The sequence below is a fragment of the Polypterus senegalus genome, chromosome 13 (assembly GCF_016835505.1).
Source record: "Polypterus senegalus isolate Bchr_013 chromosome 13, ASM1683550v1, whole genome shotgun sequence".
NCBI classification, from domain to species: domain Eukaryota; kingdom Metazoa; phylum Chordata; class Cladistia; order Polypteriformes; family Polypteridae; genus Polypterus; species Polypterus senegalus.
The window spans coordinates 35,459,106-35,486,196 of record NC_053166.1 but is presented as its reverse complement, the minus strand read 5'-3'; the positions used below and the strand labels follow the sequence as shown (position 1 = coordinate 35,486,196).

Sequence of the window (27,091 nt, the reverse complement as noted above, 5' to 3'; positions counted from 1 at the left end):
AATCACCAGGACCAGAGTATTTTTTGTACTTGATCTCTCAATAAAACTTAATAACATTCATGACTCATAAAAGATTTACGATGCATCCTCTTCACTGCCTGCCTAATTCTGTTTTTCCTGCATGTACTAGTTTGTGATGACGCAGCACCTTCTTTTTTTCCAGATGTCATTATTTTTTATATACTTGCATATAGATAACCAACCCCCAGACTCCACCAAAGCTAAAACGCTAAGTAACGTTCACTACAGCTACAGGTATTTATTATAGCTTATGAGATTTCACTCAACATCCTGGCTACTGACACACACATTCCTGCATGATGACCTAAATTTTACATGAATGAAAGGTTTTGTCAACGGTTAAGTCTGATAAAATAACAGCATATCTAAATTAAAAATGCATAGTTTAAAGGGAAAGCCCACTGAGGTGTGCATGGAAGTGAATGGCAGAGGATGCCATGAGCTGCTCAACTGACCTAGTGGTCAATACATGTGTCCTTATAAACACTTCCAGTGCACCCTTCTCAGTCAAGGGGGCAATGCCAATATATCTTAGAATAGATGCAGGAAGGTCAATTGTATAGTCAACCATTCTCTCTGAGTGATGGTGCCATCTTAAATTACAAATAGGCCACAGTAATTTATTTATTTGACCTTTCTGCAGTTTGGTTACTATGATCTATTCACATTTTGGTCAATATAGCTCTTCTCACAGCCAGTCCTCAGGGATATTTAGAAAACTAAATTAATAATAAAATGTTGGCATGAAACTATTATTATGTTAGTAACTATCGGTCTAATCAGTTCTAAGTGTATATAAGACACACATTTTATCTGGAAGCAGCCATTCCATTTACATGATACCTAATATGGGAGATAAATGTGACCAGGTATGCCAATGATTAGAGATCCACCACTAGAGGGCCGCATGTCAGTGATAAGCAGATAAGGCTAGACCATGGTGACCCTGGGATGGTGCCAACTGCTGTTGCAGCACCTCCAGAATACCTTGACAACACGTTCTTCATTTGACAAAATAGCTAAAGCAGTTAGACTGCAGCAAAATGATTTGTCTTTGTGAGGCCAGATGATCAACTCAGCATACTGTGCCATATTTTGGTCATATGAATGTGAGAGCAGAACAGTGGTCGCAGCAGTGGTTGCAGGGAGAATTTTACAGAGTGATGGATTGTGTAACTGGTCATCACAGTAACTACATCAGTACTTCACACCTTCTGTAAAGATCTGCTGTCCTTCCCAGATAATGAGATAATGGACACTGAGGCGATGAAGGCAAAGGTGCACTAAAGACAACATCCTCAAATAAAATGACTGGAAGAGCACATGGCATGATATGGTGCATCATTACAAAACTAAAATCAGACACTCTAGCTGACAGTTGTCATATGACCAAAATGACACACAAGATTCAAACATCTATGGGATGTTGTCACCTTTACCTGCCATCTCATTTCTTCAGAACTCTCTGATAGAAAATACTGAAACAATTCAGAATTAAAATTGAACCCCACCCTACACACTCACCATGAACCGTCAACTTCCTACAAGAACAGTTTCATATTCTTTACTGGATGTGGAAAGACCACTTGCCTCCTATTCTGCATGCAGTTTTTTGCCACAGTGTGTAAGTTTATATTGTTTCTCCAACATTACAAAGGCAGCAAGGAGCAGGAATGGATCTTTGTCTGGATGGTAAGACAATAATAAAAATCTATGCTATATTTATATTGTCAGACCTGAAAGCAGGAGGAGCATTTTATGGGTTTTGGGAAGCAGGAAAACATTGAAGGATTGAGACACCATCACTAACTTGTGTTTTGTTATTCATTTTCATGCGTTTCAGATAAACTTTAAATATCAAAAGAGAAAAGCACATCAGAAACCTTTGGGATTCTCGACTTTGTCTTGATATTGAAAATCATACTTGTGGAGTAGGAGCAGGTTAGACAGACAGAGAGATCGAGTCACTCACGCGAGTCCTGGGAATGTCTCACAGATGGTAGTCTAGGGGAATGTGGGGTGTAACAGAACCACTGACCATGCACCCATTCCTTTATTTAGAATGAAGGAGAAGCTGCAGGAAGACACTTGACGTCACCTCCACCCACATACACCACGTCTTGCACTTTTGGTCCGGAACATATTTAAACACACATCCCACCAGAAGATGACGTTCATTTCCAAGCCAGCTTCCAGGACGAATGGAGTTCCTGACCCTCAGAAAAACCTTAAGAATATCAAAAGTGATGCATCACTCTGACTTTCTTTATCTTTTTCTTTGTTTTGTCATCACTACAAGCTGGAGATTAAACAGGGTTCCCTAGGGACCCCAACTCTTTATTGGTCTGTTTTTATTTATTTCAGATAGATAGATTTTTTTTTCTTTTTATGTATTTGGTCTTCTTCCTGTTGATTACAAATAATTGAAACAAATGTACTGATTTATCTGATTTAACTGGCTAGGCAGGGTATTAGAAAACTGTGATGAAGAAGAGGCTCTGGTATGCCAGTGCAGATATAGAACATGTCCAGTAATGGAATATTTCAGTGGTTCTCAGCCTGTGGGGCGGGAACACCTAGGGGGTGCGAAGATGTGAAAAAAAGAAAACAAGAATCAAAAATATGAAAAAAACATCTGTTGAAACCAAAACAAATTAACTTAAACTACATTTTGATACTAGAATGATAAATATAGAGTTAGATAAATGTCAATAAAAGTTAAGTAGCTATAATAAAATATGCATCTACATTTCAAAAAAATGTTAGGGGGGGGGCACGATTAAAACTCGGGTCGCAAATACTTAAAGGTTGAGAAACGCTGGAATATTCTATATCAGGAGAGAGTGACATAAGGAGAATGACCATGCGAGATACATTCTGTAATTTGGAAGATGTCCCCCAGGTAGGTACAGTGGGTAGCGGTAAGGTGATCTAATAAACCCATTTAGAGCCCTAGGCTGGGTGCACAAATTTTGCCCCCTATTGCCCAAAACAGGTAGTCGTTATTATTAGACTTTGATGACCTGTGGGTTGGGCGCAAACCCCTTCAGTAACACAAATGGCACCCCTCTGATTGTATATACCACAGACATTTAGGAGCATGCATCCCTTGGTGTCTGGGGTGTGCACACTTTTTACTTTCATAAATGGTATCCAGCAGGTAATAGCGCCCACTTGATGACCGAGGGATTCCCCTAGGTGTCCAGAGAATACTCCCCTTAACTTTCCAAATAACACCTACGTCTCCTAATGAATTGACCAGCTCTGCCAAAAAAACACTTATGGATTCCTCCTGCATGTTATGAAGGTCAAGCCCACTGGAGGCTGCCAACATTGCTTGATCCCTCTATAGAACTGGGGCCCAAAGGGGTACTGGGAGCCATCAGAGGAAGCACTGCAAGGAACTCCACAGAAATTAAGTACTGAGCAGATAGTTAAGCAAACTCAAGACAAAGAACACGAATCAATTGTTAAATTAGAAGACAAGAGTCTAAATGCTGAATTCTAATTCAGGGCTGTTAGGACTGAAGTAGCTTCACAGATTCAAAGAGTGCAAGACAGGCGGCCAGTCAGCTCGTAGACTGTGCATGGAGAAAACAACGCTGATAACATTTTTGAAGAAATTCAGATTTATAGCTTTGTAAGGTTGTCATGTAAACTTCCATGCATAATAACGATAAATCAAAAAAAAAAATGTGTCCAAACTTGAACATACACACAGAGACACTGGCACTTGTAGGGGGGGCACTAGCTTTCAATAAGGAGTACATTCGAACAAGAGGCCTACATTCCATGTCTCTTTGCAAAACTGGAAATTTACACTGGCAAAGAAAAAAAAAAAAAGAATCCTTCAGGGGAAATAAAGGCATTACTTAAATATACAGTTCTCAAGACTGCAGTGAGGTTGACACCTTCCTCTTATTCTTAATGAAGGCATACTCACATTATAAAACATTTCAGTAAAACAGAAATGCAGGTGGGTTTGAGAGTATATTTCCGTACGCATATGTACAATTAAACTGTTTTGTCGTTCGACTCCTAGATTACACATTTTACGCTCAAACCCTTAAAAAGTCTTTTCTTTGTCGAGTTCTACCCAGATATTGTCAGCGTCAGTTCCACTCAGTTGCCATTTTGTTCATTTGACTGTTTGTTCAGTCGGTGGCTCGCTCATTCGCTCTTTTAATTTCTTTTCCCCAATTTAAAGTGATTCCTACTGTAATAATACCAGACAGTGAAAACGCAAACCCTGCTCGTCATGTGGCTACATGCAAGTGTTTTTCTGCTTCCTGATGATTTCTTTTTACGAGATTTCAGCAGTTAAATCTTAATTACACTGCGTGCAGGCGCTAATCTGAGTGTGGGGAGCAGAGAGCAGAGGCGTGGAGGAGACCCTCTGACCTCCATTGTAAGTGATCACTGACTCTCCTCAGATCACCAGCTTAGAGTTAACACAAGAATACATTTTCCCCCGTGCAGGCATTTGTTCTGCAGGATACTGACCTCCTATGGTGCCTCTCATCCAGTCTAAGCCAAACTAAAAACACCTCAGAGAAATACAGATTATTCAGTGGTCTCCCACTAAATCTACACACTGTTCATACTTGCCAGAGAAATTCTAAAATTGTGTGCCCGACTCCAGAGAACAGATAAGAGGAGGTATAATAGTTACTACACAAACCCAAAATTAACTGACATCTTTCGTGGTTCGTTGTGTGTTGGGTGCGGCAACTCGCGGTAATCAGCGCATGCTCCCAACCTCGCGTCTACATTGGAGGCTTGGCCTGATGTGAGTATAACAAGTTTAATGATCTACACGACACTTTTACTGAAGACAAGAATTCATTTATACAGTATGGAGGAGTTTTTAGTTTTGTGTAATTCTTAGCATTGCACAGCGGTTGCAGGTACAGCCTCACAACTTCAGTATCTAGGCATTGACTCCTACACACCAAGCCATTCTCTGTGTGCAGTCTGAACGTTTTCTCTGTTTCTGTGTGGGATTTCCTCTGGGCACTCTGCTTTACTTCCTAAATCCCCAAAGGCTTCCAGGTTAAAACTGTACCCACACCAGCACACTATGTGGGAGTGTCTGAGGTTGGTATCTGGTGCCAGAATAGACTCCTTAAAAGCCACCTTAAAGATCATGAACTGGAAAAAGTAATGTTATGTTAAAGTAAGTCATTACCAGTTACAAAGTTTGCCCTTTGATGGAATCATGTACCTCCCTGGGCTTTTTATTCACTTGTACTTATTGCTATCACGATCCTCAAATGGATTCAGCAGGGTTGAGAATATTGTATTACGTTATGTTATATAATCACTGACATCTAAAAATTTCCCATATGATGGACTGGTGCCTTATTCAGAGTTGGATTCTGCCTTGCACCAGGTTCTGTTGACTTCAACTATCGACCTGAGTTACATTTCATTATATTATATTGATATCGACCTGAGTTACATGAGAGTTCCTCAGGTGGTAGGCTTTGTTAGTACCCTGTCAATTTAAACCAAAGTTCAACTTTATTTTATTTTATTTTTATTTATTTATTTTATTTTATTTTTTTAAAGTTCATCTCTATTGTAGGAATAAAGCTGGACAGTTTAACATTTGTAGCAGAGCAATGGGCACTACTATGCGACTCTTCAATTCCACCCGGGGGAGTAAATGCTAACGTTATTCAAAGTTATTGTCTGTTTTTACATGCATTTTTATTACTCTTTAATTTAATATTGTTTTTTTTTTTTTTTGTATCAGTATACTGCTGCTGGATTATTTGAATTTCCCCTTGGGATTAATAAAGTATCTATCTATCTATCTATCTATCTATCTATCTATCTATCTATCTATCTATCTATCTATCTATCTATCTATCTATCTATCTTTTACAGTAGCATTGTGGCCTAGTGCCATCTGTGATGGACTGTAAAGCACAAGGTTACAAGTTCAGTCGTCTCTAATGATTCATTGTGTGAGACCGAGTGAGTCACTTCACCTGGCACTGCTGCATTGTAATACACATTTGTTACTGGAACATGGCCTTGGATAAAAGATGCCAACTAAATTTCTTTATCTAATGAGATTAAGTTTCATCCATTCATTAAGGCAGCAGGGAGAAGAACTGAGTACAAGACAAGAATAAACCCTGATTTGGATGTCAAGATATTGCATGGCACACTATCTAACACAATTTAGAGTCACCAGCTAACCTGGCATGCCCACCTTTGAGAGCAGTACCAGAGAAAAACATCCACTTGACCCACAGAGAATGTATGAACTCCATAAAACTGGTGACAAGATTGGTATTGGAAGTCCAGTCCCTTATGATTATGTGGTACAAGCATTAATCACAGTGCCACCTTTGAGTAACAACAGATAATAAACAAATTACTACCATAATCTTTGAATTATTAAGGAGGGCAGAGAAAGCTGTATTACGTTATGTTACTGTATACTGTATATCACTGACATCTAAAAATTCCCCATACGATGCACTGGTGCCCCATTCAGAGTTGGTTTCTTCCTTGCACCTGGTCCCGCTGATGTCAACTCCAGGATATTGACTTGAAAAAGTTAGTTTAATAATGAATAGATGGACAAATTAGAACATTTAGAGAGTTCTTCAGGTGGTAGGCTGAGCTTGTGCCCTGCTAATTTAGCCATTGTTCTGTTTTTATCATTGTAGCCTTGTGATGTACATGATGAACTATAAAGCACAAGGTTACAAGTTCAGTCGCCTCTAATGATTCATTGTGTGAGACTGCATAACTCACTTCACCTGGCACTGCTGCATTGTCGTGCACATTTGTTATTGGCATGTGACCTTCGATAAAGGTGCCAACTAAATTTCCTAACCTAATATACAGTAATTACGTTTCATCCATTCTTTAGGAGGGCAGGGAGAAGAACTGAGTGCATGACAGGAGTAAACCCTGAATAGGATGCCAGTAAATTGCATGGCATGCAAATGTTCACAATTCAGAGTCACCAGCTAACCTGGCATACACACCTTTGAGAGCAGTAGCAGGAATAAACACTCCCTGGACACACAGTGAGTATAAAAACTCCATAGAAATGGTGACAAGCCTGGTTTTGGAGTCCAGTGCCCTTTGGCTGTGAGGTACCAGTATTAATCACAGTGCCACCTTTAAGTAACAGTTGATAATAAACAAAGAGCAGAGTTAAAAAAGATTAGAAGTTAAAAAAGGAAGCCTTCAATTTACAATACAATAATTTTTATGCATAATTAGCCCTTTCAAATTAAAAAATGTATTACAAAATTTTGGACTTTAAGAAGCAGTAAAAACCCCTTCAGTATTAAAAGTGGAAGAAGTGTTTAGAAAACAAATAAAGGCTAAAACTGGGAGGGAGCACAAAAAAGCATGGAAAGACCAACTCGTCAGGTGTAGCCTGTCTGATGCCTGCAGACCCCTGTTGCCCCCTTCACTGGCAGGCAGGTAGGGCTTCAGAGGTTCTGGATGCCTCCCACCTGAACCATCACATCTTGGTGACTGAGGAATTGTATCCAGAAACGTGGGTGTCTGCTCTTTAATTTAAGGTACAAGTCAAGTTGATACAATTAGAGAATGAGACCCTGTTTGTTATCAGACATCATATGACTCTAAAATGAAACAATAACTGTCTCACTGCCATCTTCAGATGGATTGTATCCTATCGAGGCAGGTGACACAAAGGATCTTGTTTGAGAGAAGATCACCACTGACTATTGACTCTCTCAGCAAGCGACCCTTGCTTCAAACACATCTTTCCTTCCATTCCTTCATTTGCTTTCTGACAAACCTTCTTTTTCCATCATATGATGGCAAGGAGGCAGCACCTTCACCAGCAGCATTGCGCTCAAGGCAGGACACCAGTAACTGGGCATGCTCACACACAACACTAAGCCAGTTCAGGGTCACTAATTCATCTAGCAGGCATTTCTTTAGAATAAGGGAAGAAAGATGAGAAGCTGTCATCAGGGAGGATGTGTAGACTCTAAACAGGTAGGTGGTAATTATAGTATGGAACCATCAATGTTAATTTTGCAAAACATAGTTTTTTCTATGGTTTGGATTTCTTCACATTATTTTGGTGACATCATAAAGGCACTATTTTCTCAATGAGTTTTCTCCACTGTTACCATTTTAGGTTGCTTTCATCACAGATGAAGCCATGTTGTTCAGGTTAATGACTCCGATGTTAGCCAATGTGATCGAACAGTGGTGATTGTTTGACATCATCGATGCTACACTGTTTAAGATGGTGGTACTCTGCAGGCATGCAGTGATCATTTTATGCTTCATGTAGTTGCTGCCTAGAAATCTGTGGCTTTGATGTTTTGACAGACATTTTTGTTTTTTGTTACTGGCTTTCTTCAACTTTCTGGTTTAGACCTCTGCGTGTTTCTGATAACACCATCTGAACATCTCTTTGGCCCTTTGTCTCCCAGTCCACTTTTACTTGTCCATTCTTAGACTGGTCTTCTCTCGCTCTTTGGCCACAAAAATAGGTAAATTTACTCAGGTCACTCCCTCTATGGCAACCTCGCGTCACTGAAACTCCGCTGCAATTTCTTACTTTAATCTCTAATTTATCCAAGAATATGCAAATAAGATATATGCTTAACTTTTTTTTTCTACAGCACTAAATGTACAACATAAAACTGTAGCTTATGAATATTCATGTCAAAGTCTTGTGGGAAAGCAGGTTTTTACTCATAGAGATGAGGTGTGGCACACCTGGCAGCTACAGCATGAGGCCAACCCAATGCCTTGTGATTTTCAGCTACGTCTACTGATGAAAGCTTGAGAATCCTACTGAGGCAGCGCTGAGTCCACCTCATAACATGCCTAAAGTGAAATGGAACCTCCTTCTGTCCAGGGGAGTGGAGTGTAAACGGTCCAGGCACATGTAGGAGTCGGGGACTTAAAGAGAGAGTGAGAGCATGGAAGAACGCCACGGCAGCAGGAGTGGAGGACGTTCCTCCTTTATGGCAGAATCCTTGTAACCTGAAGTTGGGCAACGCGATACAACAGAGTGAGTTCTGGGGCTGAGACAAAGGCTAAAAGTTTGACTTATCAAGACTTCAGGCTTACATAAAACAATCTTGTTCTTCTTCTTTCATCCCTGGATTTTCTGTTTTTATGGGAAGAACTATTTTGTGAGATATTCTACCTTTAGGGTCTCTAGGAAGCTCAAAAATGAAAAAAAATAACAAAAAAAGATAACTATTATTATACAATAGCTGCCAAATACTTCAATATTCTTGAGGAAATAAAATTGAAAGTGGAGCTACTTAGTATGGGCTGAGCCCATGTGGTGCACAGCAGTGTCCATTTTCACATTTCCGTGTTTCACAGACTGTATGCCACCAGGCGGCACCCAAAGCAACTGCCACCTCTATCCAGTGTGTGCTACTAGTAGCACGCCCGGTTCCAGCAGCTGCAAATGTACCTGTGCTTTACAAAAACGGCTGTACTACTGATAGTTTCTCTTTAAAAAGCGAGTAAACTTTTCATCTTTTTAAAGTAGTGCTTCACAAAGATGTTGGTAAGGTGGCACCATGGTATACAATGCTACCTCAAGGCTGCAGAGGGCCATGTTTCGTTACCAGTCCAGCAACAGTCTATATGGATCTCTGACAGTCTCCTTGTACTCACGTGGAGGTTCTGTTGGTGCTCCGGTTTCCACCCATACCCCATAATTTAGGCTAACTGGCATCACTGGGTGACAACAATAGTTATCTCTATAGTTCATTTTCACACATGAAAGCCGGTCAAAGTGTTTTACAACAATGATGGCTAAACACCATTATAAAGTTAAGCAAAATCTAAAGAACAGATACCCCATGTGAAGCTGATTTGTTAAGTCCTGTGATGCCAGGACAGGCTGCAGCTTCCCATATTCTGGAATGAGCAGATTAAAGAAATCAATTGACGATTCAGCAAAGAATTATTCACAAATCACATAAGCTCAGTGAAATTCAATGAAAGGCAGGATGAGACATCAGTCCATCACACGGCAATGATCATTGACCCATATTATCAGTATCACTTTGTCGTCAATCATCAATAATTTGAATAGTTTCAAACCTACTTCATCCAATTAAATTAAGAAAATTATAAGCAAAGTAGTGAAAAGCATTAAAGATATGGTCCTAAGTAGAATCTGCAAAATCTTTAGGAAAATCAGGTGCATAGCTGACATTTGAGTTGACCACACTGCTTAAAGGAATACTCCACCCAAAAATGACATTTATTTTAAATTGTTACTAACTCCATTTACTTTGGAGTGATGGTTGAAAAAAAATTTTAATCTCACGTTTTCATTCAGAAAAACAAGAAAAAAAAAATGATATAATAGAAGCCAATGGTGACCAAAAACTGTACAACGGCAAATGATGTGAAAAACATTCATGGAAAAAAAGAAGAAAGAAAGTATCACATGTCAGTTATTCTGCAGTATGCACAAAATGTGCAAAATGCAGGCTTTATTGCTAAAGTATTCTAAATATATACTCCTGGAATGATCAGCACACATCATAAACAGGAAACTGAAGATTCACGTGAATGACGTCTTGAACTAAAGATCTGCCATTCCTCCTAAATCGCTAAATAAGAATTCTGTCCTCCGTTCAAAAATGACTCCAATGAGGCTTTAGTTTCCTGTAAATGTTTATCAAAAAAGTCTGCGTTTGGCATGTTTTGAGCACAGGACTGGATTACTTAGATGTGGATTATGTGACATCAGGAATATCTGATTTTTTTTACATCATTTGCTGTTGTACAGCTTTTGTCACCATTCAGGTCAGGTCAGGTTGGGGGGTATGCACTGGTTGGAAACCCCTAGGCAGACACACCGACCAGTCCCACCTCGCAGAAATGACCCACTATCTTCCGCAGCCAGGTGTTATGGGGATGTCCCCTTGGCTTGGTCCTCAACAATGAGGATGTAAAATGTCAGCTTCTTTTGGGTTTTCATGCATCCATGAGCCAAGGCCAGGACTGATGGGGTGTACAGAGTGGGTGGCTACAGTGGCTCAAGCTCCTGCTCCTTTGCCATCATTGACCCAGGTGCCCGTTATGCTTGTGAAAAGGGTCCAGCCATTCAGCCACTTTCATTTTCCTTTTCCTTTTTTGTCACTTGATGATTCTGCTTAAGTATTTAGTGCAGATCTCTCCTTACAAACCAAGGGATCACTTTCAAGTGCAAGTGCCCACCTCCAGCTTATTGTAAAAACAGGAGACAAAAGCAACAATAAGCAAAATAGGCTGCTGTACTCTTGAACGGTGATGATAAGAAGATTCACAGACTTTTAGAAGGACAGTAAAAAAGTAACTCACCAAGGGTATCATAATGAGGACTTTGTGTTTAAGAAAACATATTTTTATTCACATTTTCAAACTCGCCACAGCATTGTTTTGGATCTGGTGTGGTTGGTTTTTCATCTATAAGGTGGGTTTGTGGTACACTTGGTTTGTTTTGTAATAAGTGAAATTTATTTTTATTTGTAGAAAAATCCAAAACTCATTTTTGCACAATCACTTGTTCTGCCTTTCTCATATTTATTTAACAGAAACATGTTGTGGACCATGAAAAATGTATTTTCCCTCCTGAAATTCTAATGCACAAAAAAGAATAATTTTATATTTAACAATTAGCACTGAATTAGAATATTTAACTGTTTCCAAAAATTTTATTTAAAATGCAATAATGCAAACTCTTCCTTTCAAGTTGGAAAGAAACTGTATTTTGTATTGTGTTATACAAATTGCCACATCTTCAGGGCTCATCAGATGGTAATTCCACCCAAAGTCAAGGGTTAGCGTTGTCACCTACTGCCTCTCCTATCTTTTTACCTGCATTCTAGAAGATTGATGATATGAGGATGACTGACATCACTTCCAGTATCAGGTCATCTGAACCCACATCATCCACCTTATAACCTCCAATACCACCATCTTGTTTCAGTCTCACAATTGACTTGTGTCTAAAAAGATGTTAAACTTACTTTGTTTTTCAATTATATGGGGATTACCATCTGGTGCCCCCAGCCCTTATGAACTTTTCTTATTTTCTTACAAAATAAATTGTGTTATTATTGTTGTCTGTTAATCAAATGTAATTAGCAACTATCGAACCACGCTTTGCAAGGTTGTAAATATTATAATGTTCAAATGTCACATGGGAAAATAAATATTGTACACAAAAAAGTCGATGGCATTAAAAAAAACACACAGAAGACTCAGGGGTCACAGGACCTTTGGAAAGAACCCATTCCATTTTAAACTTGCTCTACTTCAGTGGGGCCAAAATGTGGTCTATGTGGGCCTCTAAGTCGTAAACTTTGTATCTGTGCAATTTTTTAAATTAAAGGTTTGTTCCTTCCTTCACTCGACTGCTTTGTTTCATCTCCTTCTGAAGTAAGATACCTATAACGCTGTCTTATTGTCATTTTGTTAGTGTGGCAAAGGAACTGTGCTAAATATCTATCTATCTATCTATCTATCTATCTATCTATCTATCTATCTATCTATCTATCTATCTATCTATCATATAGTGTCTATCTATCTATCTTGCCCTCTTTTTAAGTCCAAAGGTTAGCAGCAATAGCTGGCGTCTACAACAGCAGTGTCCCATGCATTACAAGAATTTACTAACATACTGTAGGAAGACAAAACTTAAAATAAATTCCAAAGCACCACCACCACCAGCACAACTCGCCTTTGATGCTGGATGGGTTTCTGAGTGGTCAGAAAAGGGCTGCCCAAGGAATTTTACTTCTTTTCTTTTTTGTAAAATTCAGCTTAGTGTTGCCTTACATGTTTAATGTTTACTTTTTGCAGGTTGACGAGTGACAGCTTTGCTGAAGCTGTAGAGCCTTTTTCTAAATCGGCTTGTCCCAAATGCTATTTGGTTTTAGCTGGTGATGGTTTGGGGGCTAATGGGGGGTTGTGGTTCTTTCTAATGAATGAGGAGAGAAAGAAAGCCTACCAGGCATTAAAAGAGACTTGACCTCATCAGCTCCTGTTAAAAAGCCGTGCTCAGATAACATATCTGTCTGGTAAAGTCACCCAAAGTAAATGCGTCTATCAATTGGAGAGGAAGGAATATCATTAGGGTCTACTTCTGGCTTAGATTGAAGGCCCTTAAAGAAAGGAGTGAGTGAATTGTCATCTTAGACACTTTCCTTTCGCTTGCACCCCTTAGTTCTGGAATAAGGACACCCTTTCAAGTCAAAGATCAGTGGTCACAGTTGGACTAGCTTGTCTCTGGGTTTGTCCTGATTGCTGTATTGACATTTATATGCCTTTTATCCATTGATTCGCGATCAAGATAAGAGACACTTCCTTCTTCTTTTGCCCAATGCCAGTCTACTAGTTTCAAGTGACCTGGACTAGTCCTCTAAAAGCATTAGTAAAGGTCAACATTATCTATTAGTGCTTTCAAGCGTGTGTATGTTTCTGATTACTTTATTGTCGCTCATACAGTACATTGTTTTCTCATCTAGTTTGGTGCAGCTTCATGTAGCATTCCTCAGGGTTGGTTGGCTCTATCCCTTTCCTTATGTTGTGCTCTGCTTGATGAATAAAGACACTATAAAAAATGAAACCTGCTGTGGGTCTTTAGTTAAGCTGGTTACCAGACAATGCTTCTAGAATAAGCTCTTTGTCCCTAAATCCAATCAAGGAGATCTGAGAATGTGATGTTATGCTGTGTCAAAATACAAGAAAAAAGGGCAACTGTATTGGGGGTTTTCATTAGAAATGTAATGGTTTACTTCATAGTTTAGAAGAACATAATAAACAAGAACAACTGCATCAGATATCTAAAATATTAAAAGGTGTGCTTCAATTTTAATGTTTAAAATCTAAATATTCTCAATTGTAATAGAAAAAAGTACAAAAATAACATCTTATTTGTAAGCACTGACACTGAAATAGCCTAAAATGATACCCCAAATTCTTATGTTTGAAATGTGTCATTTTTAACATTCTGGAAGCGTCTCTTAAACATCAGTAAAGAATCAACTATCAAAACTATTATCCTAATTGTGATCTGCATCCTCGAAATTGTATAAAATGACACTTCACATGCCTGTATTACCAATCACTATTTCTACAGTATTTACATTTTTGTGAAAAGGAGTAACTTTGACACCTCGTATCCCATTAACCCCTGGGCTCGGTTAATCTGACATGCACAACTTCAAGTCCTTCTGGTTAGCTTAGCTTGAAACACTTACTGGTTTACTCTTTATCACATAGGTGTAAATTCCTGTGCAAAATATGGTCCAAAATGTGGCCTAAAATTAGTGCTTTTATGATCCAGAGGGCCCCAAAAAATAGTTGGGGACCCCAAAAAGCTCAATGTCTTGCATAACCAGACATCAAGATAAGTTTATCATATGTGGGGTTTTTCTCATACTGGTGAGTCAGGAAGTGCCGGGCAAAATTAAAAAGTGAAGTGACTTCATAATATTCATGAGAATTAATTATAAGCACTTTGAAATCACTTCAGTTTTTTAAAAGCTGTTTAAGCTGGACCAGCCCAGGCATTTTGTGTTCCCCTAATTTGTGGTTTTTCATTTTTTTTCTCCATGTACAGCACTCTGACTTTGTCACAAAGGTATGTGCATTGGTTTTGTTGCTGACTCTAAACTGGCCGGGTGATTGATATGTGTTTGTGTAATGTGATGAAATGCTGGCTGCCTGTGACTCTACAAATGGACTGAGGAGATTCAGTAAAAGGATGTGGATGTTTGTGTTATCAAATTATGATTTAAAAATAAATGTGATTACAAAAAACAAAACTCTTTTAAGAATCCTCAGCTCAAATGACAACATGCAAAGGAGCACCTTCCAGAAATGAGAACAGATCACTGGGGAATTAATTTGTCAGAAAAAGAATAACAAATAGATGTACTGTGTATGTTTATTAACTCGGTACTAGAAAAGTGAGTCCCAAAAATGGATGGGTTTTATTCATTCTGATGTGAACAGTTGGGCTTGAGTCACATATTGACCCTTCTCCAACAGCACTCTTTATAGGCAAACTGAGCTTATCTCCATTAAGGTGCTGCATTAGTGTTCATGACAGATGAAACGACTGGGACAAATTTTAAAGATGACAGTGAACATTATGACTGTGTGACCAACAGGTTTACGAAAAGCACAGACAGGCAGAGAGCAAGAAGCACAGTGTGAAACTAAACCTTTCTACACAGGTGTGCTTAGGACCTGCTTCACTACTAATGGCGGATCACTTCTTGAGCCCAGGCGTGAATCTTTGAGTAATTCAGGAAGTACTTTAGATGAAAGAAAAGAAAAATATCCAAACAATAACAAACTGAGAGAGAATTCCTCCACTCGCTCCAGGTAACCCGCGCCCTACTCAATCCCCTTGGCTGTATTTAGACTTGTCTAAACAGTATTTTCACGGTTATTGGACACCATTAGTAAGTAGAGCTGGCCTGTCAGTAAACAAAGGGGCTTTATCTTACTTCGAGATCAGAGTAATAGTAACAACAATCTCCGACTTCAAGCAATTAGCTCACAAATACCCTGAGGATTCCAACTCGACCCACTCCAGGCAGCACCTGATACAAGGGGATCCTTGTTTGCTGGACAACAGAAACAGATACAGAGGAGGAAACTATTGAGCCATTAGGATTTATTAAACAACCATACAATTACGTTTAACGACCACCCATACAGAGATGAAGGCAGCCAGGATGGATGAGTTTGTATACATATAGTAAGAATGAATCTGCACCGATCTATCTATCTATCTATCTATCTATCTATCTATCTATCTATCTATCTATCTATCTATCTATCTATCTATCTATCTATCTATCTATCTATCTATCTATCTGCAGTGGATTCAAAAAGTATTCACACCCCTTTACTTTCTGCACTCATTATAGTGTTGTAGATTTAATTTTAAATGGATATATATGATAGTTTTGCCCATCAGTATGTTTTCACTTTGTCCTTATGGTTTATTAATTGTAAACTGATTGGCAAAATTGGCAAATGTATTCATTTACAATGAAATCTACAACATAATAAAGTGCTTAGAAAGTGAAAGGATCTATCTATCTATCTATCTATCTATCTATCTGTCTGTCTATCTAAAATAAACAATGTCACTTTAGATAAACCCATTTACTCAACCCAAAAATGGACATTTTTCTTGTTAATTAAGCAGACTAGCTTGTGTCTTAGATGTTTTTTTATTAATGTTATACAGTACACGTGTTTTATATACAGACACACAGACACACACATATACAAAGTGTGATCAAAAAATATGGTGAATGTTTAAATTGAAAGAAAAATATTACAGTAAAAGACAAATTTCCATGAACTCCCCTCAGAATACTCCCCCTCGCTTTGAACACACTTATCCTATCGTTCTCACACACTTTCTGAAGCAGTTCTGGAAGTCCTCTATCGTGAGTGTCTTTAGTTGCGCTGTCGTGGCTGCCTTGATGTCCTAATCGATTCAAAACGTTTACCTTTCATGGTCATTTTGACTTTAGGGAAGAGCCAGAAGTCACACATAGCCAGATCAGGTGTCTAAGGTGGATGAGGACACACCCTAATGTTTTTATTTGAGAGAAATTGTCGTACCAGAAGCGATGTGTGACACAGAGCATTGTCAAAATTTCACATTAATTTGTTGTTCGAGATCCATGATTTACATCACACTTTAAAACACACCTTCTCTTAACCAGAGCTCACAACCGACTGACTTGACCAAAACAACTTGAAACCTGTCACCCACTGTTACTAAGGTTCGACATGCCGCTTCCCGTATTGAAGATTCCTGTTTTTCCATTGGATGGCTCTCGGAAGTAGCAATTACCATATTTTTTGATCACACCTTGTATATCCAGTATATATATATATACATATATATATATATATATATATATATATATATATATATACATATATAGGGTCTGCAGGGGCCATTGCAGAGCACTACACTCCAAACTCAACTGCATTGAATTAGTCTCCAGTTCAAATAGCCATTTGTTTTTCTTCTTTTCTCAAAATTAGCACGTCTCCAATCACAATCAAAATCCCAGTTCCAGTTCTAATTTCAGTTCCAATTCCAATTCCATTTCGATTCCTCCTAGGCAAGCTCTGACCACCTTTTTCAAGGTCGGCCTAAATGCAGCCTTCACTACCTATGATGTATGTCAGGTAATGCCCACAAGGTCAGTCATGAAATGCTTTTTGAGTTGGAAGACCCTCACACAACCCTAATCTTAATCATTGTGACGCTGTGGCCGATTTGGGATTTTGGGATGTAACGTGACTGACCTCATAGGTACTGTGGGCTGCAATTACATTGTGTTGCCTTTTTCTGACTGTAGTAAGTTGTGGTGATAACTTTTATGCCACACTAGGGAGTACCTCCAGTGCCAGAACATTGCACCCTAGCAGCTCCTCCTGGTGGCCCGAACTAGAAGTCTCAAGCAGCCTTGTGGGTGTCCAAACTAGAGCCTGACCAGATAAACACTGACTCCTATTGAATTGGTGGCACAACTGTTCTTGGCAGGCTGTCATTTCTGTCCGTGTATTACATCTTCTACCTGAATGGGAAAGGGAATAGGAACGATCCTGGCCGAGATGCACATTCATCCATGCCATCTTACACAATGGGTTCTCAGCCAGGTAAAGGTCCACTCTCCATCCCATTCAGAATGCCAGTCCATTACCTTTGTCCACCACAACATCATTAGTTTAGCTAAATGTATCTTATTAAGTCTTAGGAAATGAAATTGAGAATTTCAAAAACTAAACAACTTCTCTTTATGTCTCTCTCTCTCTCTCGTTATATACACACACACACAAATAAAAAATTAAATAAATTAAATAAACTCACAGTATAACACTGAATTGGATTTTGCATTACAACAGTTTTGTTATTTTCTATTTAGACTCATTTTACTTAATTTATCTGATTTGATAGACAACTAAATTGACTTTAAATATATAGAAATCTTAAAATATTGCCTGTGTTCCCTAATGGTAGATAATGTTGTAAACTATGTTCACAGATTTTTCTCAATTAAGGAATATAGATGTTTCACATCGAGGTATTTCTACTTATAAGTTATGGCGCTGAAGAGTGTCAGTGAATTTTACTGGACATTCTACATGTGACAATAAAGACCTTATAAACTTACATACACATAAAAATACATTTTATGTGTATTTTATTTACAATATATATTACATTCCTACTTTATTTAATTATGCTTTTATTTGAAAATGTGTATATTTTGCAGGAAAGGAAATTTAATTAAAAAAACAATAGAAGTACAGAGATTTATAGATGCAAGTAATAGTAAATTGACTGCATATAAAAGCACACAAATACACACACCAAACAATTATATATGTTATATATACTTTAAATAAAAAATACTATTACATACTGTATATGCTCTGACCCCTCTGTGTGTGGGCATGAGAATATTACCGTATATACATATATATATTTTGTTACTGTACATGCATACAAATACAGTATATGAATGTGTGTGTATTTGTGTGTGTGTGTGTATATATATATATATATATATATATATATATATATATATATATATATATATATATATATATATATATATATATATATATATATATATATATATAGAGAGAGAGAGAGAGAGAGAGAGAGAAAGAGAGTGAATCAAAATTATGTTAACACTAATGGTACTGCTATGTATATACTTATATACAATTTTTGTGGACAATTTATGTGCCACATATGATACATGTGTTGAACATGATGGCAAACAAGCTGAGCCATTCATGTAATTTATCATGCACATATATTTTATGAATAAATTGTTTTCGCCAACCAAAAGTTTACATAATTTTGACTCACCCTTTATATGTATGTGTATATATATATATATATATATATATATATATATATATATATATATACACACACACACAGAGAGGTAATAAATGTAATGCGGCGTCAGCATGCATCTGCAAAGGAAACAAAGTTAAAAGTTATTTCTACACTGAAAAGTAAAGAAGGTAAAAGATGAACTGTGGTGTCTTTATACATATAAAAGATAACAAAATCTCTACATACTTGCATCCAACAGCAGAGCAGCTGATCTCAGTCTAATGCAATAAAGCAGACATTAAGAGGTCCACATGTCCAACCTAAAGCTAGAAAGCGACTGACATGGCAGATAAACAAAATAGTTTCAATCTGTGGTTGGCCTTCTTAAGTTGCATCATATCATTCTCAAATATGCTTATAGCCTTTACTTGTCTGTTAAATTTAGTAAGTTTCATAAGCACATTTTTTTTTTCCAATTCTGCAGAGAAGGACAGAGGACGCGCCACATGTTAACATGGTTCCCTTGCATTTTAAAACTGCCCCAGGGTCTCGGGCAGACATAAAAGGAACAGAAAAGACCTTTGCGCTCTAACATTTTGCTAAAAGCAATGGTTGAAGCAATGGTTTTCCCATAAATCAGAAACCCCTTTAGAATGTGTTACTCTTTCTGAATATATTTTTGCACATTTTCACATGGGTTATTCATTTTCTCCTTGCTCAAGTGCTGTTATAATTAGAGTTGCTTTTAGCGGTATGATACAAATGATGGATTAATGTAATGGAGATGCAAATCAATATGACACACTCATGTTTATCATACAAATAACACCATGAGGTCATTCTGCTGTTAGAACAGACACCTTTATGAATCAGCCACATTGAGATTTTCCATCATTGGCCTCGTTACTTGTCTTTTTTGTGCTTTTCCATGTGAAAATACTGTCTTGCAAAGCAAAAGCATATGCCTCACCCTTAGGAACGTATTGGCAGAATATGAGACAGAGCTGTCTAACTGGCAACATGAAGTCTAATAATGCTCTTTAAAATATCTCCTCAACACCCATTTCAAATTATTTATTACATATTTTAACATGAGGCAAAAATCCACTCATGCAGGAGTCATCAGTTAGAAAGGAATAAGAAAATACACAGTGCACATAACCGGGAAAAAACAAACGGGTAAAGAACGGCTGTGCTATTCCTTTTTTTGAGGATTATTTTCATAACTACACTCTTAAAACTAAATGTTGCAGAATGGTCCTTCAGAGCAATGCCATAGGGGAGCCACTGCCATCCACATGAAGGTTTCATAAAGAATCCTGATTTATTTAGGCCCATAACCGGCTCAATACAGTAAATCACCACAAAGAGATGGTAACAGATTTGTGAAATACCAATGGCTCATGATGTTAAAAGACGTTTGGTACACACAATCACACAGGCTAAGTCCACGTTTATTTAATCTCTTAGTGTCCTGCTAGGTAGCCTACCAGACTGGTTTTGTTCTACATATTAGGAAGTTTTACAAAGCACAAAGAAGAAAGTTCATATGCAAAGACCCCTTCCCAGAATGAAATGGTGCTTAACAGACCTACGAAGAACCACAAAATCCAGTAAAGAACCATAAAATGCCATTAAAGGGCCACAATTTTTAAGAGTGCTAATCATGAGAGTCACAACTTGTATCAAGTAACAACACACGCTTTGTCAAGTTGACGGAGTAGCTCAGCACTTCATAACTTTTAATAGAATGATTTATGGAACTGTGAAAGCTGTTTAAAACCACAGAAAAACTAGAATATGTGGAGCAACGCATTCAAAGTGAACAGATCGGTCATACTTTATGTATTTATCCACTTAACAAACTAAGCTGTATAGAGATATGCTTTGCAACTAACAATTAATTCTATATATCTATAAAAAAAATTTGAATAGAAAGCCTAAAAAAAAGTATTATACCTAAGTAATTATTCATTTTTTTGAGTGTAAAACATCTTTTACCTACAATCAATTTCAAATGTAAATCTGATATTTAGGTCTTTTTACATAAGCTCTTCAGTCAAGACTAGCTAGGTAATTTTTATTATGTTATTTATATTTCCCATATATGCACTCACCATATTCTACTCTCCTAAAATGTATAGATCTTTGAAAAGTGCCTGATTGTGGTGTTATGTTTAATTTCAATGTATATGGAAAAAACAACTTCAATTACTCTTTCAGAACCACTTTTTGTAACATGAAACAGTTTATTGCAAACCTTCTCTGGATTTATCTACACAAGTTAAACTAGATAGATAGATAGATAGATAGATAGATAGATAGATAGATAGATAGATAGATAGATAGATAGATAGACAGACAGACAGACAGATAGATAGATAGATAGATAGATAGATAGATAGATAGATAGATAGATAGATAGATAGATAGATAGATAGATAGATCCTTTCACTTTCCAAACACTTTATTGTGTTGTAGATTTCATTTTAAATGAAAACATTTGCCAATTTTGCCAATCAGTTTACACTCAATTAACCATAAGGACAAAGTGAAAACATACTGATGGGCAAGGCTATCATATATATCCATTTAAAATTAAATCTACAACACTATAATGAGTGCAGAAAGTAAAGGGTTGTGAATGCTTTTTGAATCCACTGCAGATAGATAGATAGATAGATAGATAGATAGATAGATAGATAGATAGATAGATAGATAGATAGATAGATAGATAGATAGATAGATAAGGACTACATGGCTAGAAGATTGTGTTTCTAACATTCTTTCATCATTTTAGTGTGGGAATAACTTTGACTACACACAAAGATGTATTTCTCATTTTTTATATTTAAATATGATTTCACTCTTTTTCCACTACAATACTAGTCAGTATTTAAAAACATATGCACTTATTATTATTATTATTTTATTATTCAGAACCTTCTTTTCCAGGACACCATTGAAACAGTAGGCCGAATATGAAATAAAAAGTTCACCTTTATTTGTATTGCAAAAGAAGTACAGTACACTACTTAGTCTTTTCGATATAGTTTTCTAGAAGGCCCCGTTCATGGTGGCCTTGTTTTGTCGTTTTAAACTTTATAGTTAGTATAATTTCAAATATGACAAGCCGTATAACGTATATGTATACCTGCACACCTAATTGAAGGCTATACAGGCGAAAGCTATGTTCTTATCCTTACTTATTTCTTTTTCAACGTAGATATAACCTTTAATATCTTAATTAATACATATTATATAATTTATACATATCTAATTTTACACACTTGCATATCATCGGTATATTTTCCTAATTCTCTTGGAATTGCCCACTTTTGAGGCTCAAAAACAAGTTTCGGGTGGGACGCCATTCGCTGAGCGGGTTCAGTCACTCACGTACCTTGTGCGCCCCCACAGTTTAACACATAAGGTCAGGTTATTTTTTTTACCAATTACGTTAATCAGCAGATCCCTTTGGGGTGAAGGGAGACCCGCGTTTCCTCGAGAAATCTCCCACGAACTGAGAAAAAGTCCGCAGGGTGGCTGGCCGGACCTCAAGCCGAAGGCTAAGAGACGTGAAACTGTGAGATTACAACACGATCTCGGGAGCTGTGCTGTTGTGCAGCCCTGTTTATGTGCTCGACTACATGCAAATTCCACATGGTTTTGAATTATATTGTTTATATATTTCTAATCGCTTTGTGTTAACACGGTGAGGTTGTTTATAAGGAGAGAATATTCTGCACTGTATTGCTGTAGCGATTTAAAAAAGACTGAGCCAGTGCTTCGTGGTCTGAAATGTATAGTCAATATTAGTTTAAGCCTTATACATTCTAATTTTATTGGGTCTATTTTCCAAATGCAAAACATAATTAAAGCCTACACTGCCCAGTATTTGTGTTGAACTAATATTATATATTTCATTGAAACGAAACGTCGATCTAATCCATTTATTTCAACCAATTCCACCCCAGTTTAGGGCTGCTTATCATGGCAACAAGACGGGGACCATCCCTGGACGGGGCAGCCTATTAATAATTAAGTTATATTTTGGCATCATTTTGTAAAAACCCGCCAACTCCCCTTCACTGTTTGTACTCGTATACTGGCACTTTTTTTATACCAAACAAGAAGTAAATATTAGTATCTACATTTCTTTTTTTATTTAATTATGTGTTTTATTTTGTAAGATTGAAAACTGTCCTTTACACCTTCAAACTTGCAAAAGTGCGAGTAAGATTCTGCAGCATCAGAGAACTTCTAATTTGCGCCGCGCCGTTTGGAATGCTTAGGTAATTTCGTTAACTATTGCACAACTGCACAGTTCATTAAACACATCGGCAATTATGTCTGATTTAATAGTTGTAATGCGCTGTTGACGTCACAGATAATGCTCTGACAATTGATCTTGAGCAATGTGAAGAGTCAGCTGTAAACTATTTCAACAAATAAACTCGGAACTCTCCTTTTCGGTGCAGTCCCAATAGCATAACTACACCAAGTAAGTTAGTTCATTCTGAATCTACAGAATAAAATGGAGAAACAATTATCATAAAACATTGAAAGACTGTACCGATAAGGCAGTTTGCTATTTGTTTAGAATCTGAATTACTCTTCACAACGTGTTCTTAAAAAAATACTTATTTCATGCAGAGTGACGAGTACAAATTATATCTTACGCCGCACTATTAGTAACTAAAACATCAATATGTGGGTTAGTAAAATAAACGAATAAATGATTGAATATAACTTATATAAAATACATTGGAGGCGGGTATTCAACACAACTAACACAACCTAAGACAGTAAACTACTTCGAGCATTAGCTCTGGAATGATTTTAAGATGTCGGGGTATTGGGCACTCGTAAGCTTTCTAAAGCTTAAAATGAAATTGGAGATGTCCATTTCAACACAATAGGACAATGCAACAAATCGGCTACAGCTATTACCTCAATCAGCGACTTGCTTCTGTGTTGCGATACAATTACATTCAGGAAATACCTGCTGTAATCTCTTGAGAAGAAATATACTTAACCGTGTGATCCAGTTAATCTTTCTAAAGTAAAATTATCCTTGTTAATCAGGATATTAGGTGTTGAGTTTTCTTTTTATATTGTAGATGAATGATATTTCATCTTTCAAAGATGGCAAATAGTTTAATCAATGCAAATAATTATGCAAGTTATTAATTGCACAGTGAAGTGGTACAAGATAAATTTGATTATCTCCCCGCAGTCCTCTCTACAAATTAAATCTGGTTGGAAAGTGACTTAGAACTTCCACTCCATCCATCTTCAACCCGCTTGACTCAGGACTGGTCCCACACAATTTACGCTACACTGTTGGCAGTACGGACACAATTTTATGCAAATTTAAGGACTGGATTTCGTCTGCCAATCTTATATATCCTTGATACAGTGCATTAATGTTCGAGGGGAAATGGTCTTTTCATTGCACGTTTATTATTATTATTATTATTATTATTATTATTATTATTGTTATTATTATTATTATTATTATTTACATTCGCTATATTTTAAAATTAGGCTTATCAATTGCTAAACACGCTACAATTTTGATGACGATTAAAAAAAAATAATAGGCATGAATGCATTATAAATGAAAGAAAATGATTATCGCATTTGTACTCTGCAGTGGAAATCTAAAACGGATCAATTAGACAGGTATGTTCCATCCGATTAAACCCACATATAGGCTACGCGACATTGTTAAATTCCGAAAACGTCTTTTATGTCTTGAAATAATTTTAAACAATAATAATCAGTTGAACAGTTTAATAATTTTAGTACACAGTCATGTAAAAAAATAAGTGACTAATTCTGTTTTTTTATTGTATTCAGACTACTTCTAAAAATATCTGGTAAGTGCTAACTAGATCCTTTTTAAGTATCATGTTCGTTATAGCCTAATCAGGTCAGTCGTGTATTTTTAAAATACCTCACAGCCCTTTGCCCATATTACACCCATGAGAAATTTCAATCGTTATAGCTTGTACAAGATGCGCAGTTCATTTAATTTGTTAAAAATGATAAGAAGGAAGTGTACGAATACCCCGTATGAACAGACTGTAGCCATGGAGAAAGATATTAATAAACTGCTGTTAATTCTTTAACCGCAGGGAACTCACTTTTAACAGAACCTAATGCCGTTTACTGTTGATAATTCATACAGTGTGCTGCTCTAAACTTCGAATGTATTGGAAGGTTCAACTAGAATTTCATGTAAGAAGCATAAAACAATAATTATGATACGTAAAATGGATAGATAACATTAACTTGTCTCTTTCAATGGAAACTTTTCGAGAAAATAAAAGCACGACAGGAAGCTATACTTGCCTTGAAACCTGTGTCCCAAATATCTGTTTCGAAGGACCCATGGATAGAAATTCAAAGTCTCTCTTTGGTGCGGGTTAAAATAAGGCTGCCCGGGTAGCTGCAGATGATGAAGGGAGAGTCCTGGGTTGCCAGCGTGAGCTCCCGGCTCCGGGAACATCAGATCCTGGCTGTTGAATAAGGTCCTGTCGGTACTTTGAAAGCAACTCCCAAAGGGAGGAGGGTGGACGGATTCGGTGAACCTTAAAGCCGTAGGTCTCACAGGTTCGTCCCCAGCCGGAGAGTTACTTTCTTTACCAACCAGGGACTCAATAGTGAAACATTTCTTACTACTCGATTGGTACATGGTCTTTCCCAGCAATGACAATGAAATGGCAAAATAGTTCTTGGTAATCCAAGAAAAGGCTGGGTGAACTTGTAGCAATAAAAGTGAAAGATGGAAAGAAAAAAAGAAAAAAAATAGGAAAAATCCGTAAAATCCACACCAGGTATTAATCCACTGAGCAATCCATACTTTCTACTTCCTGTAGGCTTTAAAGTCGGCAGCAGTAGAAGTTCCGTCTAAGATGATACTTCGTCGAAAGGGAAGAATGTATTTTGCTGTAGATGCTCTAAAACTTTACAGTTTTGCTCGTGGCGTACGCGCGTCCACGAACGTCGGCAGTTCGTGACAGTTGCCTTTATTGCTGTGTTTTAAATATCTCTTACACCGTCTGTTTTTTTAAATATTATTATTCTGGAAAAAGCCCCAAATTCCCTGCTATGGAATTCTACCGTATCCTTACGACAGCCTCAGTCCAGACAGCTCTTTCCGCAAGAACATTTTTGCACCCCGAGAAAAACGACTGGGGATCAGCTCGCCTTTGATAGAAAGCCCTGTCATTCAGAGATCGCAATACCTGCCCTCTGGCTCCTAATGACTGAGGTGTGGTGGGCATGCGCACAAAAGACCAAGGAAAAAAAACCCCGCGATTGCCGACCTACGCGCGCCTGCTTATTCAAATAGCGTACATTTGAGGATTATCATTTTTGAGAACCAAAAACGTTTCTTCTTTATGTATTGTTAATAAAGAGAAAAAATTGACATTGCAGTGAACAACGTCAGCAGAATATATGGTGTCTGTTTTGTTGAAACGCTTTAACGGTGGAACCGAGTAAAAATTATTTTAAAATCGAAATAAAAATTACGAAAAATGCAGTTCTGCTTTGCAAGAGACATTACTTCAGATTACAAAGTGTATGAAATTAAGGGGTCACATCTAAAATGTTATTATTATTTCTCTCCAACTTCTCCAACGCATTTTATTCTTTCATTATGATAAACTGACAGCCGTATGAGGAAGAGCAGAAAACCTGTATTCTAGACATACCGTATGCCATATTGGTAAGTCTTCACATTTGCTGAACGGATTAACTTTACGTTGGCTCATGAATTTGTTTACTAAAGCATTTATTAAACATAGCTTACATTATATGATGTCATTTGTACTGATAATTCACGACGACGTGTTTATATATATGGAGGCAATGCACGACCAACCAAACCGGCACGAATTAGACTGTAATGTGCAGACATTCCTAACAGCAGTCACCAAATACGAGGGGCGCAGACATATGGACTCGCTCTGGCAAACTTTAATGATAGAAACTGAAAAATCATTTCTTTATTCAAAATTTTAGAATAAATCAAACAAGTAAGCAAAGTTGCTTTTCAAAAACTATAATTGAAAAATAGTTACATTCCTAAATGGCATCAATTTTAGATAAAGAAATCGTAAAAGCTGCTTAACTCAGTTACAAAAAAGCAAACATATACAGTAAAACTGC

General features: G+C 37.3%; 1 protein-coding gene across 1 annotated transcript in view; it reads right to left on the bottom strand.

Moving 5' to 3' along the window:
* Nucleotides 1–26,172, bottom strand: part of emx3 (empty spiracles homeobox 3) — a 36,207-nt gene extending 10,035 nt beyond the window's left edge. Inside the window, exon 1 of the mRNA XM_039775045.1 lies at nucleotides 25,268–26,172. Coding sequence (XP_039630979.1) covers nucleotides 25,268–25,610 — 343 coding nt within the window. The 5' untranslated portion in view covers nucleotides 25,611–26,172. The remainder of the gene's footprint in view (nucleotides 1–25,267) is intronic.
* Nucleotides 26,173–27,091: the final 919 nt, after the last annotated feature.